Source organism: Ascaphus truei, chromosome 1, assembly GCF_040206685.1.
Source record: "Ascaphus truei isolate aAscTru1 chromosome 1, aAscTru1.hap1, whole genome shotgun sequence".
Taxonomy (NCBI): Eukaryota; Metazoa; Chordata; class Amphibia; order Anura; family Ascaphidae; genus Ascaphus; species Ascaphus truei.
In genome coordinates, this window is record NC_134483.1 from 530,175,668 (window position 1) to 530,192,463 (window position 16,796).

At 46.7% G+C, this 16,796-nt stretch overlaps 2 protein-coding genes across 3 annotated transcripts in view; both read right to left on the reverse strand.

Moving 5' to 3' along the window:
* LOC142466903 (uncharacterized) overlaps positions 1-16,796 on the reverse strand; it is a 346,156-nt gene that overhangs the window by 317,646 nt on the left and 11,714 nt on the right. The window lies entirely within an intron of this gene.
* MAVS (mitochondrial antiviral signaling protein) overlaps positions 8,379-16,796 on the reverse strand; it is a 47,159-nt gene continuing 38,741 nt past the window's right edge. For both annotated transcript variants that reach the window (XM_075572515.1, XM_075572524.1), the window contains exons 6-7: positions 13,462-13,572; positions 8,379-10,564 (exon numbers count right to left, since the gene is read on the reverse strand). In XM_075572515.1, the coding sequence (XP_075428630.1) occupies positions 9,437-10,564; positions 13,462-13,572 (1,239 nt within the window). In that variant the 3' untranslated portion in view covers positions 8,379-9,436. The remainder of the gene's footprint in view (positions 10,565-13,461; positions 13,573-16,796) is intronic.

A 16,796-nucleotide genomic window follows, 5' to 3' on the forward strand; every position in this document is an offset into this window, starting at 1 on the left:
GCTGTTTGCGCCAGCAGAAAATGCATGGTGGTGTATGCGCAGCGACATCTAACGTGCAGCCGCCAGGGAGCAATGGCACGCCTCTCACCCCAATCGTGAGCACGTCGCCCTCGTGCTGATGGTGCTCTCCCTCGGACGCTGCTAGCTGTTTCTCGCACTTCGCTTTCCTGGGGAAAGGCCTTGCAATTTGAGCAGTCTTTACCAGAATATAGGGCCGCAGACAGTTTTTCCGGGGCCCAGGACTGCTCCCCCCTCCACCCCCCGTGTCGACGGTCTTGCGAGCACCTTCTTCCCATGTATTTATCTCCCCTCCGTCTCACCCACCCCCTCTTACTCTCCGCCCCTCTATAAATTACCCCACTCTCACTCAATCCTTTCCTTCCGCCTCGCATGTATTTCTCTCTCTTGTGTCTCACTCTTACTCCCTCTTTTCCTCACTCACTTCCTCACCCCCTCTCTTACACCCCCTCTCCTCTCACTCTCCCCCCCACGTCAATTACCCACTATCACTCAATCCCCCCTCCTCACACTCATTCCCTCCCCCACAATGCAATCCCCCCCACAAAATATATACCAAACCCCCCCCCCCTCCCAAATACAAAAAACCTTCCCAGCCCCCCAAATATACGTACAACCCCTCCACCCCACAAATATATACACAAATCCCCCACACCCCAAATACATACAAAAAAAACATACCTCCCAAATACACACAAATCCCCCACCCCTAAATACATATTTAAAAAAACTCCCACCCCCAAAAACATATATATGTAACCCATATTCCACCCCCCCCCCCCCCCCCCCCCACAGACACAGATGCTATATCTAGTGTGTGCGAGGGCTGGCTATACGTGTGTGAGTGTTGCGTACCTGTGAGGAACAGGAGGACCTGAGCTTCCCGCGATGTTGTTGGGGACACAGGACCAGGATTCTGGGGTAGTTGCCTCATTGTCTTTAGTGGTGGTGCAGCGCCTCCATCCTCTATAACTCCCAGGGATATGGGGTAGGACCCTTATAGAAGATATAACCCTGGTCCCAGGGTGGATGCTCCCGAATCATTCAGAGTCTCTGGTAAAATCAGCAATGTCTCTTTATTCTCTTGCAACAGCAGCAAGGCAGCACACAGAAGCCCAGTACACACAGCCCTCCAAATGTATGTACAGGCCTCTCTCTTCCCTCCAAATGTGGACTCCGCCAGGATGGTCTGTGGGAGGCCTCAATACCCCAAAGCCCACCTCAGAGGGTATCCTCTGGGTGGGGGTAAAATCTCCCCATCACCCCCTCATCAGGGTGAGGGGCATTGGTCCACTGGAGCCTCTGCTCACAATCCAAACTCATAGGCCGGAGTTCTCTCTCTCTCTTCCAACTCCCAGGACAGACAGACTAACTGGACTGTCACCTTAAACTCCCAGGACAGAACAGACTGTCACTGACAGGAACTGGCAACTAAATAGAGTCAGCCCATGATGTCAGCAGAACCTCCCCTTTGTCTCAGGCCTGCAGCAGAGTCAGGGGCTTGCATCTATCAATCCAGGCAGGGCTTGAAGGGGGGGAAACCCATGATTACTACTGGTGCCTGCCCTTAACAGGACTTACCACTGTAGGAGAAAGATATATAGCCCGTGCTGTTTACAGGGGGCTACATATAAAAAAAACTCCCACCCCCAAATACATGTAGCCCAGTGGCCCTGGCTATGTGTTTCCTGGCTCTAGCATTATAAGTTCTGGTAAGGTGCAGGCAGTGTTAGGGTTAAATCTCTCACATGGGCCAGCATGTGAGTTCCCTCAGTAAGGACTAGGGTTGCCAGATGGCTTCTCCAAAAATACTGGACTCAATGGTGAAAGATGCGTCAGGTCACTATGTCCAGGGAGGTGACACCGGACACATAAATGTCCAGTATTACAGTGCCTCTCATTTTTTTACTGGACAGAGTATCCAAATACAGGACAGTCCGGTTCAATACCGGACACCTGGCAACCCTAAGGAGTTAATTTGTTGCGGTTTCCAGGTGCAGTATGGAAACCGTTGGAGCATGTGTGGGTGAGCGGGCGTGCCAGCGGGCGGGCTGGGGGGCTCACTGGAAGACTGCCCATTTTACCGAAGCTTAGGAGTGGGACTCTCCCCTGGTATAAAAGATGGCACCCTATCAAATTCAGTGTGTTCCAGTTTAGCCTGCTCCTTAGGGAGTGGGTAAAATGTCTACCTTGGGGGTAAGGGCGTTGAGACTAGCCCAGGGGCCTCAAGTTCCTGTGGGCCTAGTCAAGGAGTGATTCCATGCAAGCTGTGAGGGAATTATTCTACTGTATGACTAAGGCCTCGGGCATGGTGCCTCGGGCCGCGCTGATCCGCGCTCCTGCTCTGCCTCGCCTGCTCAAACTGGAGCTTTTTTGTGTCCTGGCAGGCGAGGCAGTAAGCGCGCTTTGGGGGCGGGGCAAAGGTGTGGCGGGGGCGGAACGGAGGCATGGCGGGAGGTGGGGCTAGTCCCTCGCTCCCGTTGGATGTGAGCGGTCACGTGACCGCTCCTCCGCTTCCCTGCTCCCTGCTCAGAATTTGTCAGCCTCCGCACGCATGCGGAAGCGTGCGGAAGCAGCTGCTAAAGCCGCGCGGATGACAGATGCAGGGGGTACATGCATCTGCTCAGCATGGCCTACGGTACTATGTCCCAGGCCTTATGCAGTGGGACAAATACCTCTATAGCATTGTCTCCCGGCCGCTTTTTCCTGGGCTCTTCCAGTGTCAGTCCTGTTAGGAGCAGGCAGTGGAGGGGTTAATTCCTTCTCTAGGCTCTGTGTGTGTATTGCAGACTTGGATACATTTCAGGTATCCAAGGACAGGCCCAAGCAACCCCCAGAGAGTGTCAGCCTGGGAGAAGGATACTGATTGGTTCATCCAAAAGTAGTGATCACCAATAAGGGTGTTACATACATATTCAAAAAACACCCCCAAATACATATAACTCCCCACCCCCCAAATACATATTAACCCCCCAAATACATATAACCCCCCACCCCCCAAATACATATTAACCCCACCCCCTGCCCCCAAAATACATATAAACCCCTGCCCCCAAAATATATAGGGGGAAAAAAACACTTGAAAAATACATATTAACCCCCCAAATACATATAACCCCCCAAAAAACATAACAACCCCCCCCACCCCAAATACATACAAAATACAGGCTTACCTTGGGGATGGTCTCAGGCCTCTAGCCGGGCCTGGTGGCTGCCGGTCCTCGGCTCTCCCCAGTTGTGGGCCCCCCTCACTGACTGTCCCACGCTGAGCTTCTGATGCTGGCCCGCGCACACCGGAAGCAAGCTGGGCCCAGGATATCGTCGGCTGTGCCCGAATATCGTCTCTGGTCTGGATTGCTCCTCGCCGAAGGAAAACCACATCTCGGACAGTGCTCATATGTTTATGCAGTGACATCTTGGGCTGACAATAACAATATATAGTATTTTCAAAATCAACCTTCGGATTTAAGATTAAATAGTCTAAGTGGGATACGTACAGTCCCGCATGGTGTCCCAAAATGGGGCATTGCTCCAAACGTAGGAGCAATTTGTGTCATTGTGACACTGTGTCACTTTGTGTCAATGTATCATGGGACAATGACGTAAATACACAACCTTAGCGCGAGAACCCACAGGATACAATGTGAAAAAAATTGTTGTCAAATACTGACAGAAACACCATACTGTAAGTGAAAGACGTCCTCCATCCTGGATGACTCTCGGGTTGTCCAAGAATCCTTCTTCTAGCTGTAGTATAGAAAAAGTCCTCCGTGGCACTGGTACTCAAAGTTGGAGTGAGTGACAGTGATATGGAAAACACTCAGAAAATAAATCAGTGTAAACCTGATGATTTCTACTGTTAAGTTGAAAACACCTTTAGTGCAATCCAATACAAATTATGCAAGTGATATACCACTAGTGCTTACATTCCCCATCCAGGATAGTGTGGGAAGATGGTGCTAGGCACAGAACACACTGGTGCACATGAATCCTAGTTTAAATGACATTACTGCATGTAATTTAAAGGATTCGTGTGCGACCAAAGTACCAAGGTGCTTTGCTCCATTTTTGGTCCATCTGTGACAACGATTGTTGTAGGGAATGACTATAGGGGGAAGTTCGGACAGTAGAGATAACAGGATTCCTCCAACTGTGTCCCTATAACCAGTGCAGTTTTATTTTATTTTCCATCAAATTACATTTAGGTGTGAGACGGCGTTAACCTTTGTTTCAAATGTAATAAACGTAGATAAGTGGTCTCCATGTACCACTGGTGCAAACGGACGCACATTAAAAAATGCGCTTTGAGTCTTGGAGGAAAGGGTACCACTTTGATAGATACTGTACCCCGCTTAGTGCTGAGGAACCCTGGGGCACTGCTCAGAGCTTATCATCTTATCGTCGGCAGATAGGTTGCATGTATAGAGGAAATGATCAAAGTTCTTTTTTGCATCACACACCTGCCACAGATTGCTACAGTTTGTAACCTTTTTATTCTGCACTAACAAAAAAACCTTCAGTAATTCGTTTTTTTAAATTCACCTAGCATCAAGCACACTTCTTGCTGTCCCTCTCAAATCTCAGTACAGAGGCAATAAATTAACATTTTGGCCCAATGCTATGTTTTTGCTCTTGGTTGCATGTTTAATGTAGTTCAGAAATGTGTTACTCACACCTTTTACATATGGTGCATACTGCTAAGAGGTTAACCCCAGCTCAGACCTAGTTCCAGAACAGTTAGAACTTGCAATGTTTAATCATCTGTACTTGCGTGCAGGGAAGAGTAACCAAAAAAACACAGAACCACACATTCAAATGTAATAAAACCCAACATTTCTTCATTATAGTTTTTCTATTACTTGTATTATGACGCATAAAATCCTGCACTTCTTTACATCTTCATTTAAATTGGGGGTTTGGTGGCAACATTTGGCTAACGTCTGAAACGCTTGCCCACCAAATCAGACAAGTCCAAACTTTTTCTTTTTTTTTTTTTTTACCACGTCCTCAGGGTTTTCTTCTATGAAAGGTAAACTATACTCTCCAAACCTGAATCTTTCTACGCACACCGACGATCCGCAACTCTCCACTCCTGAACCTGGCAAGTGCCTCTACAATTCTAATATCTATCATCCTGACCTGGCCTGAACGACTTCTCTACACTCTAGGCGCGCCCGCGTGGCTGTGGGTCAGCGTATCTCAATTCCCTGCCTCAGCACCGCGGTCGCGCTGCGTTTGTGGTGAGCTACGCGTTACAGTCCTCAGGGTTTTCTTCCATGAATGGTAAAGAATGAGGAAGCCGGCGGAAATCAGCTCAGACGACATGTTAAACACATTATTAGCTCAGAAGTAAGGACGAGGCTGATTTGGGCTTCCCAACCCAGATCTGGCAGAATTTTTGGTGCACAAAAATTGGAACAGTGGAGCAGCATTTGATACGTTTATTATTAATATGTGCTGCAGGTAACTCCAGCTATTGAAACTCCCTGAATCGCAATCTGGCGAACATGGAGGAACATACTAGTCAACGAACTCTAGGATCACATCGCGTTGATCATCCAATCCAGACATTATTCAGCTCTTACTCCATTATACTAATGTTTGGAACAATAGAGCAGATGAGAATCCAAACCCAGCCCTGTCCTTAGCATTATCGCCCTCTGAACTTGGAGTTGGCAGGCATGGGGTAATAACGCAGTGAGTGCTTTGTTATGTTGGAGCAAAGAATAAAGGGCGGGGGCAAACTTTGCTCCAAACGTGGCTACATATATGTAGTACAAGTTCATGTGTTTTCATTGCTGCATAAAAGGAAATATTTACTTACCATCATTTTTGTTTCTTTGACCCATTAATGGCAGGGGGTGCAATGGATTATTTTCCATGGTGGGTAGGACAGATGCTCGATGATGTTAGCAGGATCTGCGTAAATGTGTAAGCACACATGGGATCAAACCCAACTAAGGCTAGTTAAACAGATCACTGATGGCTTATGGAAATGTAGAAAATGGGGACAACTGTTTTAAAATGACAAATATAGCTGTGGATATGAGTGCATTGAATACTGAAATCACGCTGCGCATTATGTATTAAGTTATTGGATAGAGAAGGTGGGGAGAAAAGCACAGGGACACACGAGTGTAAATAAAACCTTTTACCGTTAGAAAGAACAATATAAAAACAGGCAAGCCATTACAGGAAAACAACTCTTTCTCGCATATGTAACACATATTCCCCCCCGCCACCCACTCGCTCTGGGAGATTCCGCTATGGCTACTGCTGAGTGCGGTGCTAGTACCTGCGAGGGAACAGGAGAGGGGAGTCTTCCTGCGATGGCGTGGGGGTTAGGGCTATCGTTAGGGTCTTCCATGGGTCTTTGTCGTCCTGGTGTCACCACCTCCAGCCACGGTACTCTACAGCACAGCTGCAGGCAGCCCCTACCGTGACAGTTCTTCCTCCACCACCCCTGGATAGGGGACCGCACTCAAGCCAGAGGTATAAATGAGGGTCTTTATTTATGCTTGCTGCCAGATACAGATATAGCGCATGAATAGGTTGAAGAGGGTATCAGGCCCGTGGATGGTGCATGGCCAGTAGTAGTAGTCGAGGCCCAGTGCTGAGCACTTATCTTGCTCCCTTCCTCGTCCCCAGCCGGGTGACGAGGGGCACACCCTACCCTGCGCCGGGGTAAGCTGCGACCTTACTCCATGAAGGGTAAGTAGAGAACTCCTCTCCTGCCTCAGGGACGGACTTTGAACTATAATTTAGGGAGCCTCCACCCGGATGCAAAAGGGAAGGGTACCGTATCTGCACTAGCATTGGTGGCCACACAGACCCAAGGTTACCACATCTTATGCCAAACAGGGAGGCTGCGTGAGGGGGTAAACCCATAGGATAGCCTGTCACTGCCTGTAGCTACTAGGATTTACGTGACAGGAGGGGCAGAAGGTTAGATGGACCAGCCATCTCTATACATATATCACCAGTTTGAAGCTCAACCAAGTAGTCAGAATACTCCATGGGTGACTCCTGTGCACGTCTGTTGATGCTGCTACTCCAAGCAGGGAAGGCGACGTCAGAGGGGAAGGGTATTCCAGAGGTGTGGGGCAGTCAGTGAGAAAGGATAAGGCGGGAGAGGGCTTTAGGTACAAAACAGGTAGAGAGAAGACATCCTTGAGCAAAACGCAAGAGTCGAGATGGTGTATAGGGAGAAATTAGGGCTGAGATTTAAGGAGGAATAGAAGAGTGTAAAGCTTTAAAAGAGAGAAGGAGAATTACGTTTAAGTAATACAGGATTTAATAGGAAGCCAGGAGAGTAAAACTATTTTAGCATCAGCGTTTAAGATAGATTGTAGGTGAGGCAGGAAAGCCGGACAGTAGAAGGTTACAATAGTCAAGATGGGAGAGAACGAGGGCCTGCGTTAGAGTTTTAGCAGTAGAGCGACAAAATTTACAGGTTTTACCTGCATTGTGAATAGTACAACACACAAAAGATGGAGGCACACAGTTATATTTGAAAAAAAAGATCACAGAGGCTTTTTTCTCCATGCTTGTAGCAGATCAAATTACGTTTTCGGGGACACAGCCCCTTCCTCAGATATTTGCCTACCTGAGGAAGGAGCTGTGTCCCTGAAACTTAATTGGGTCTGCTACAAGCATGGGGAAAAAGTCTCAGCAATCTTTTTCGCAACCAAAACTCTGTGCCTCCATCTCTTGTGTGTTGTACTATGTCTATGCCCTCAGTTGGAACATTGGGGCTTTGAGGGGTTAGCCTGCACCAGGACTTTTATACTGTACTACTTTTTGGCAATTGGTGTTCCTCTACCTATCTATATATTGTAGCTACATTGTGAATAGAAGGGGGCACCCCCCTAACTCTTCTCACCCTCACACCTTTCTCTCATCCTCACACCTTGCTCAGGCAAAAGGGGGGTCCATCCTGAGCAGGGGGGTGGTTCCATCCTGGTGGGCAGACACCGGAAGTTGGGACACACCGCCCACTCCACTCCACCGAACTGCAGAGCTCCTCCTCCGCATGCCCCCCTCCGCCATGCCAGCTATCAACGCCATCTCCACCTGAACCCCCCCTAAGAGACAGTGTCCAGGACAGCTGCCCCGCCCGGTTCCCCTAGTTCCACCTTTGTCTCGATACAAAATATTTATTAGTTCTATTGTTTTATTTTTACGAGTAGTATGTCATCAATTCCTGGTTGTTCTGCTGGCATGAAGCCTCTGAGCTTCAAACAACGAGCGCAGGGAGAAAATGGGCCCCACACACTGTCAGAAAACGGTACTGCACAATAGGCGCAGCTGGTATGCATTATACGCAGGACATCAACAAAAGGTGCAGTCTGCTAAATAAGCACAGATGGAGTGTTTGCTTTTATTGGAAAGCATGATTACACAATGCCACATTTCTATATAGCAGACTGTACAGCCCCGATCAAAACTGTTACAGAGAACATATTACAAGAAGTACAAATGATGTACATGTGCCATCAACGTCTATGCATTTATTTATCCATATTTGATATAATAGGTGTAACATGTTAATGATGTGCTAAGCCACATGCAGATTTTAAAAAAAAGAGTGACCTGAACAATCCCATTGCTGGACAGGTAGTCCTCGTTATCCAACGTTTCACTTTACAACGAATGGCGTATCCAATGCTTTACAATGCAACCCTAAGGGACGTTTTTTGACCCTGGAATGCGTTATCCGACGCCTGAATGCGTTATCCAACGCTCACCGCCACTGATTTAACATGGGACTCACATTACAACGGTTTCACTATCCAACGCTACTTCCAGATCGGACTCCGTTGGATAACTGAGGACTGCCTGTATTTTCAATCAGATACAAATATCCCTGCAGCCTCCTGTTCCGGTAGGGCGTCCAGAACTGTGAAGTCAACAGAACAGTCCAAATACAGTGATCACCATGTGCATAGCCCTACACTTTGGTCATATACCGGACTGTTCCGCCCTTTTCGGGGTTTGCTTGCATTGTGTAGGAATCAATTTGCTTTTCAGGACCATATTCAATAGACATGAAATATGTGGGGATTGGCTATGATGCAGTGTTGGGGGTATAGTGGTGGACTAAGAAGGGTTCATCTCCGGGTGTTAGGACAATGAACCCCTTACTAGGCTGTTTATGAAGGCATCCATTGTGCATGCCATGTTCACAATAGTGGCTAATAGATTGCAATATAGATCGGGCATCTTTGACAGAGGAAGCGGGTCACTTTGGGTGACAAAATATCGCCTGTGTCATATACATTTCTTCATGGGAATACTGTATCATGAATAGGCAACATTTATTAAATTGATTACATTACAAAAATGTATTACTGTGAAGGACATTGATCATTTTTTGTGTAGGCAAAGCTGTTTGTTCCATATTTATTGGTAAAGCCCCTTAATTTCTTAAATATTTCCATAATAGGAGTATTGTGACAGAAGCAATAGCAACAGCAAGGGTCGGAACTAAAAGCTCATGGTTACCATGGTTTCTTTCGGATGGTGTTTCATGCCCTCCTTGGCTACCCTTGCCATTCGATGACCGACAAATACTTGAACCATTAGGCGACTTGTGTGGTGAAAAGATATCGTTCTCTCCTCTGAGATCAATGCTGGGCTCTTCCACCACCGTTATGTCAAAATTCCTGATATCCGAGCTGTCAATGTAGCTTGTCTCCTCTGGCTGCTGAGAATCATAGAAGCTGGTATCTCCTTCTGCCCCCTTTCTGGTTTCATCGGCATTTCCTCTTTTTCTTTCAGCTGACGATGTAGGATACGAATAATCACTTTCTACCGGACCTATGTTGTTTCTGGGGTATGCCAAATTGCTACCAGGAGACACATTCTTCTGCATGCTCTCATTCCTAGGATTGGCCACATTTGACCGATTTATCGGTGGCACTCCCCCTCTCTCCACGTAGTGGTGACTTACCTGTTGACCTGGATTTGTTCTACTGGCGATGCTCACATGGGGTAGATGCTGTGTAGGCCGAGATGGATCCTGGTGATTACCATTGAGGGAATCAGCACTTATCAATAATGGGTCACTCGTCTCACTAATTTGAAGGTCTGGTATAATAGCTAATGGCTCCTGCAGCCTCTGGGCGCCAAGGTTTTCTAAACCTGATGTCAGTACACTTGGTTTGGCAAGACTCATTTCATTACATTCATCACCATCAATCGGTGGTCTCCTTGAAGGATTTGGAAACGCAGCACCAGGCCTTGGCGACACTGCAGGAATAACCTGATGAGGAAAAAGATGCTGTGTAGGCCGAGATGGACCCTGGTGATTACTATTGAGGGAATCAGCCCTTATCAATAATGGGTCACTCATCTCACTAATTTGAAACTCAGGTACAATAGATAATGGCTCCTGCAGCCTCTGGGCGCCAAGGTTTTCTACACTTGATGTCAGTACACTTGGTTTGGCAAGACTCATTTCATTACATTCATCACCATCAATCGGTGGTCTGCTTGAAGGATTTGGAGCCGCAGCACCAGGCCTTGGTGACACCGCAGGAATAACCTGATGAGGAAAAAAGACAGGTTATTTATTTATTTATGTTTACAAGTACTGATAAAGGAGGCTATTCTGATCTATTTTTTGCTTTATCATACAATTGTTACTGTATGGCACCCACAAACAACAAACAGCAAAATATCTGCCAGACTACTATGCCAATAACATGTGCATTTGGGTGTTGTGAAAACCAGCGTTGTTGTTCAGCATTATTTAGTATTTGACTAAAAAACAAATGCCACAAAACCTAAGTATATGAGAAAGAAAGGATTTTTTATGTTTTTACCCATCTCTAATAGCAGGGCGGGCTCCATCGGTGGAGGCCGGAAGGTGTGAGCATCTGGACCGGCGAGCGCAGCAAGGACAGGACGCACCATGAGGAAAGGGAGCAGGCGTGAGGCTGCACGCTGCAATGCTGCCCCAGCGTGGGACATCACAAGGGGCAGGCTAGAGCCTGAAGCCAACCATACATGTAGCAGGGCGCAAAAAGAGAAGAGAAAACACACCATTCGTATAAATTTAAAAGTAATTAATATTTATAATATGCATGAAATAACACTAACATAAAAACGGATCGCAATGGATCCAAACAGCACTGGGGGAGCTCCAAGGAGGGGTAGATGAGAGCTCTGTATTGTCACTAATGTCAGATCTCAAAAACGACTTGATGTTCCAGTAAGAAAGTTCTTAAGGCTCCAATATCCAAAATCCACCCCTGCACCTCGCTCAAAACACACCACAGGGAAGTTTACAAACACAGCTGCCCGGAGGAACGTGATAACGCCGTCTCTCTGCTGCGTGTGACGTCACCTTCGTTCGTCCTTTGTCATACGACGCTGCCTCCTGATGAAGCGTTTGTCGACAATGGGGGGAGAACTCTAGCCCTGGGCCCTGGGAAAGCTGTGTGCGCCACTGTCTGCATGTAGCGATCATCCACTAATGTTTTTTGATGGACTCTCACCATCTGAATATCAGGTCCATTTGTAGTGCTTGGCAGGCTGGTGTCTGGGCGAGGCACTTGAGGAGTTGAGGAAAGTTGTATTTCGCTTTGCGGTGGCGGCGCGGGCGACCAGGCCATTGATTGGTTCAGGGGCTGTCACATGAGGCGACAGTCCCTGAAAAATCAAATATTGCCGGCTTCAAAAAATCGCGCCGCCACGTCACGCTTACTATAAGCACACGCGGCGGCGACAATGCGTTTCTGGCAATGTAAGCGCAGCCTAAATACTTACATACTTCAACAGCTCGATCTTGCAAAATTAGGCTGCATCCACGCTGCCGCTGAGAGCGGTGACATCACCAACTCTCCAAGCATGAGCACAGGGTGCCCTGCATAATTTTGCAAGCACGAGCGGGGAAGTGTTTACACTTTTTATTTTTATTATTTCTGTACATTTATAGTGTGATTGATATAGTGCAGCGACCCTTTCACTTGCAGAGGATCGCAGCGCAGCAGGATGCCAGCGGAGGAGAGCAGGAACACAGCGCTATTGCAGGGCAGACACCGGAGGGAGGGGCGTTTGACATCACAGCGCTTGTGCGTGCTCCTCCCCCGTACCTCCGAATCACGTGGCCACCACCTGCACTATTCTGCTCGGCCGCGCACGCACATCTTCTTGGCCGCCCACGCACATCTTTTTTGCCTGCGCACCCAGGTTTTGCCGCACGCGCCCCACCTAAATAATCTTGCGCGCGCGCCCCCCCCCCCCTCAGTTTGTGCACCGCTGCATTCAATCACAACACCCACACAATCACAACACACACATCCAACACTCAATCACAACCAACACACACTCAATCACAACACACAGACAGACAACCAACAGGCACAGCACACACACCACCCACTCAATCACAACCACCACAGACACAACACACACTCAATCACAACACACACACACTCACAACACACACAACCAACACTCATATAATCACAACCAACACACACAACACTCAATCACAACACCCACACAGACAGACAACCAACAGGCACAGCACACACACACACAACACCCACTCAATCACAACCAACACAGACACAACACACACACAGACACAACACACACTCAATCACAACACACACACACTCAATCACAACCAACACACACACACTCACACCCCTAGTGGTTGGGGGAGGGAGTAACTAAGCCTGCTCAGGTCCGCCCGTGTGCTGCTGAAAACGGGCGGGTAACAGACAGGAGGAGGGGCTGTCTGTGTGCACCGAAGGCCACGCAGCAAGGCCCAGCCCCCTCTGCAGGCAGACAGAGCAGAGAAGCAGCCTCAGCCTGGAGCTTCTGGCCACCCGTGCACAGCTCTGCCCGCCCCCAGGTTTCCCCGCACGCAGCCCGCGCCCCCCCCTAAATAATCTTGCCCCCCCCCAGTTTGTGCACCGCTGCAATAGGGACTGGGTAGGAAACCTTCACTAAATGAGCAAAGAATGCAATGATCTTGCAAAGATCAGAGCAGGTATAAAGCATTACTTAGAAAGCCTGGACATTTAAAGCTGCAGTCCAAAATTGCTTTTTTTTTATTATAGGATTGAAGTAGGGGGGTCTCAGGAGATAAAGCCCATTCATTTTAGCTTCGGGGGGGGGGCATACTTCCCAATCTGGACTGCTGCTGTAAGGCAATGGGGCCTATGTATGAAGGCTAAAGGGATGCAATTATGGGGCCAAAAACGTCATGAGATGTATAAGAAAAAATGCCATAAGTTTGGCTTGATACACGTAGTGAAAATGAATGGATGACTTCCCAATGACAGACCTGTATGTGATGAACGATGACATCCAAGGGCAATTTATATATGTGTTTCAATCTATTTTTGGAGCCAGCAAGTGGGACAGTAGCTTTAGAGTGGAATTCCCCAGCCATGTGATGCATCACTGTGTCTACTAGGACCTCACCTTCTGTACAACGGGCGACTCCCTCGTGTGTCGTTCAGCTGCGGCTGCGTCTGTGTCACCGGGATATCGTGCAGGGGAGGCAGAGGAACACTGCTTAGGCGCGTCTACCGCCTGCAAGGAAATCGAAATAGTATTGTTATGTGTGTGCCTGAGGCTCACTATCAAAGCTGTAAGCAAGCCTCATTATTAACTCCTTGGCTGCCAGAGGAACCAGCAAAACTGCTGGCATCAAAGGACCTCAAAGTATTTTGTTTGAAATTGCATGTTTCCCCCCCATTCATTGGACTTTGTGAAAGTTCACATTAATGGATTCCCATTTTTGTTAACGTCAGGAATGGTAGCACAGGAATTCTGACGTTAAAAAAATGGGGCCCCTTTTTCCTAGGCCAGGAGTGCTCAACTCCAGTCCTCAAGACCCCTCCCCAACAGGTCATGTTTTCAGGATATCAGGATATCCCAGCTTCATCACAGGTGGCTCAATCAGTCCCTGCTTCATCACAGGTGGCTCATAGGCTCAGTCTTAGACTGAGCTGCTGATTGAGCCACCTGTGCTGAAGCTGGGTTATCCTGAAAACCTGACCTGTGGGGAGGGGGGTGGGGAGGCTTGAGCACCCTCTGTGCTAGGTGATGCCATTCCAGAAGACACATTACAGCCCACTTCAATGGCTGCATTAGGGGTCTTCCAGCACTGTAAAGTGTCTTATGGAATGGTTAAAACAAGCTTGATTTCAGGGCATCCTCCTCTGTATGTGTCTCTGATCACAGATCACTCAAACACAATGGTCAATTCAGACGTCAAGCATAATGATGTATCTGCCGGCCTCAACGCATTTCGCTGATAGCTTTGTCTGGGGGTCAGCAGGGTAACCTCGCAGTGCTCCTGATATAGACCTCCGGTATACCATTCATCAACCCATTCATTTCCATAATATATATATATATACTTGTACTGTCCACGAATATATTTGTATATAGTTATCATATCCCCTCTTAGACGCCTCTTTTATAATATAAATAGATCTAATTTAGCTAGCCTCTCCTCATAAATCAGATTATCCATCCCCTTTATTAATTTGGTGGCTCTTCTCTTCACTCTCTAGTTCCATAATGTATTTTCTAAGGAGTGGTGCCCAAAATTGTACTCCATATTCAACGTATATCTTACTAATGCTTTATAAGGGGCATAATTATGTTTACTTCCCTTCCATCCATTGCCCAGACTACTGTCTACAAGCACTCCTAAATCCTTCTCTATCAAGGATTCTCATAATTAGATGTTATGTGATGGTTATAGTCAATATATATATATTGTGACTATAACCATCACATAACATCTAATTATGAGAATCCTTGATAGAGAAGGATTTAGGAGTGCTTGTAGACAGTAGTCTGGGCAATGCATGGAAGGGAAGTAAACATAATTATGCCCCTTATAAAGCATTAGTAAGATATACGTTGAATATGGAGTACAATTTTGGGCACCACTCCTTAGAAAATACATTATGGAACTAGAGAGTGAAGAGAAGAGCCACCAAATTAATAAAGGGGATGGATAATCTGATTTATGAGGAGAGGCTAGCTAAATTAGATCTATTTATATTATAAAAGAGGTGTCTAAGAGGGGATATGATAACTATATACAAATATATTCGTGGACAGTACAAGGAGCTTTAAAAAAGAACTAATCATCCCACGGGCAGTACAAAGGATATGGGGTCATCCCAAGGACATTACAAATGAGGTTTCCGCAGAGTGCTCCGATTCACCAGAGAACATCTTTCCCAGGCGCCAAGGACTGGACCGGCTCATACTGTAACCCATAACTTGAAATCTCGTGTCTCAAATTGGAGTCTGCGTATTGAAACCATTTCTCAGAGAGCAATTTCATTTCACTCGCAGGAACTGGCCCTAAGGATAATGGTCCAGCCAGCTCCTGCAGCAATTATTCATATATTCCAAATATGAATTAAAACCCATATATTTAAAAGTCCTATGTAATGGCACTGCTTAGTACATCTGGGCCACTATGCCACTTATTGAGGTTTGAGAGCTGTAGTCCCTAATTATTCAGGAGATCTACATCCCTTTGTACTAACTATCAAAAGTAGGCACTTAGGAAGCTATCCATTCATGATTTAGTACCAGAATTGAAAAAATTGGTGGAACAGCAGGAACCCAAAGAAAGCACCGATCAACTCACCAGAGGTAGCAAAAAATAAAAAAGTTTATTTTCAATAAACCTTTTTTATTTTTTATTTATTTTTTGCTACCTCTGGTGAGTTGATCGGTGCTTTCTTTGGGTTCCTGCTGTTCCACCAATTTTTTCAATTCTACTGCCCCACGATTGGAGTGACGCACTTCAGCAGCGCAGGTTCCGGCAATTCGCTACGCCTCATGGGAGAACGCCGAGAGGAGACGGGCACCTCCATGTGAGCAGCCTGAAGTTTTTCCCGGACGGTCTGAGGCTTCGGTATCACCATAGCTTCAGCACGCGGGATCCTACAAGGCTTTATCATAAGGACACAGGTATTTACCTCAATATCTTTGGACATTAAGGGATGCAGAAGCTAGGACCGAGATATTTATGCTAATGAGTTACTAAGGGTTCGGTTCAAGGCTGGCTCTAGTTTCTCTAGCTACTCTCTTATTGGGTCCCTCTTTCCCTGTCAGTTCAGTCCTTCACTGTACACAATAGGCGATGTTATTTGCCCAAGAACTTATAACCTGATTTGCTGCGGATTTAGAACCATCCTTTGGACTTCATATATGTCATATATTTTTCATTTTTGGGTCTCTCCGATCATTTCTCAGAGTCTCTGTATCGCTATTTTTGGAGCTGGGAGTAGTTACCTATACATGATTTAGTAACAGATCAATTTTTAATGAACCAACACACCAGAACTACCAACGTGTCATTTTTATATTGTCCGGATAAATTACATGCGTGTGTCACGCGTTTATTGTACGGTAGCATGTTAGTCATACCGTCATCCTTATCGATAAAAGTCATATCACAGTGTTGTTTTATTTTGTTAGAGAAGTGTCAGAGAGAAAGGTCCCTTCCTAACACTGAAATGCTTGCATTGTGGTGACAGTTTCAGTTGTTTAAACACATTTAGTTTATATTATATAATCTATACACGTTGTCAAACTCCGTTATCTTTGGTTTCATCAGCTAATGTACTTTCTTTGTGCGTCTCTATCATTCATTGTGTTACAATCTGTTTTGTTTACTGGGTGTTGCCAATAAATAACTACATGTACTTGTCTTGCCAACAATACTGTAATACAGGATATCCCTGCTTCAGCGCAGGTGGTGCAGTCAGTGGCTCAGT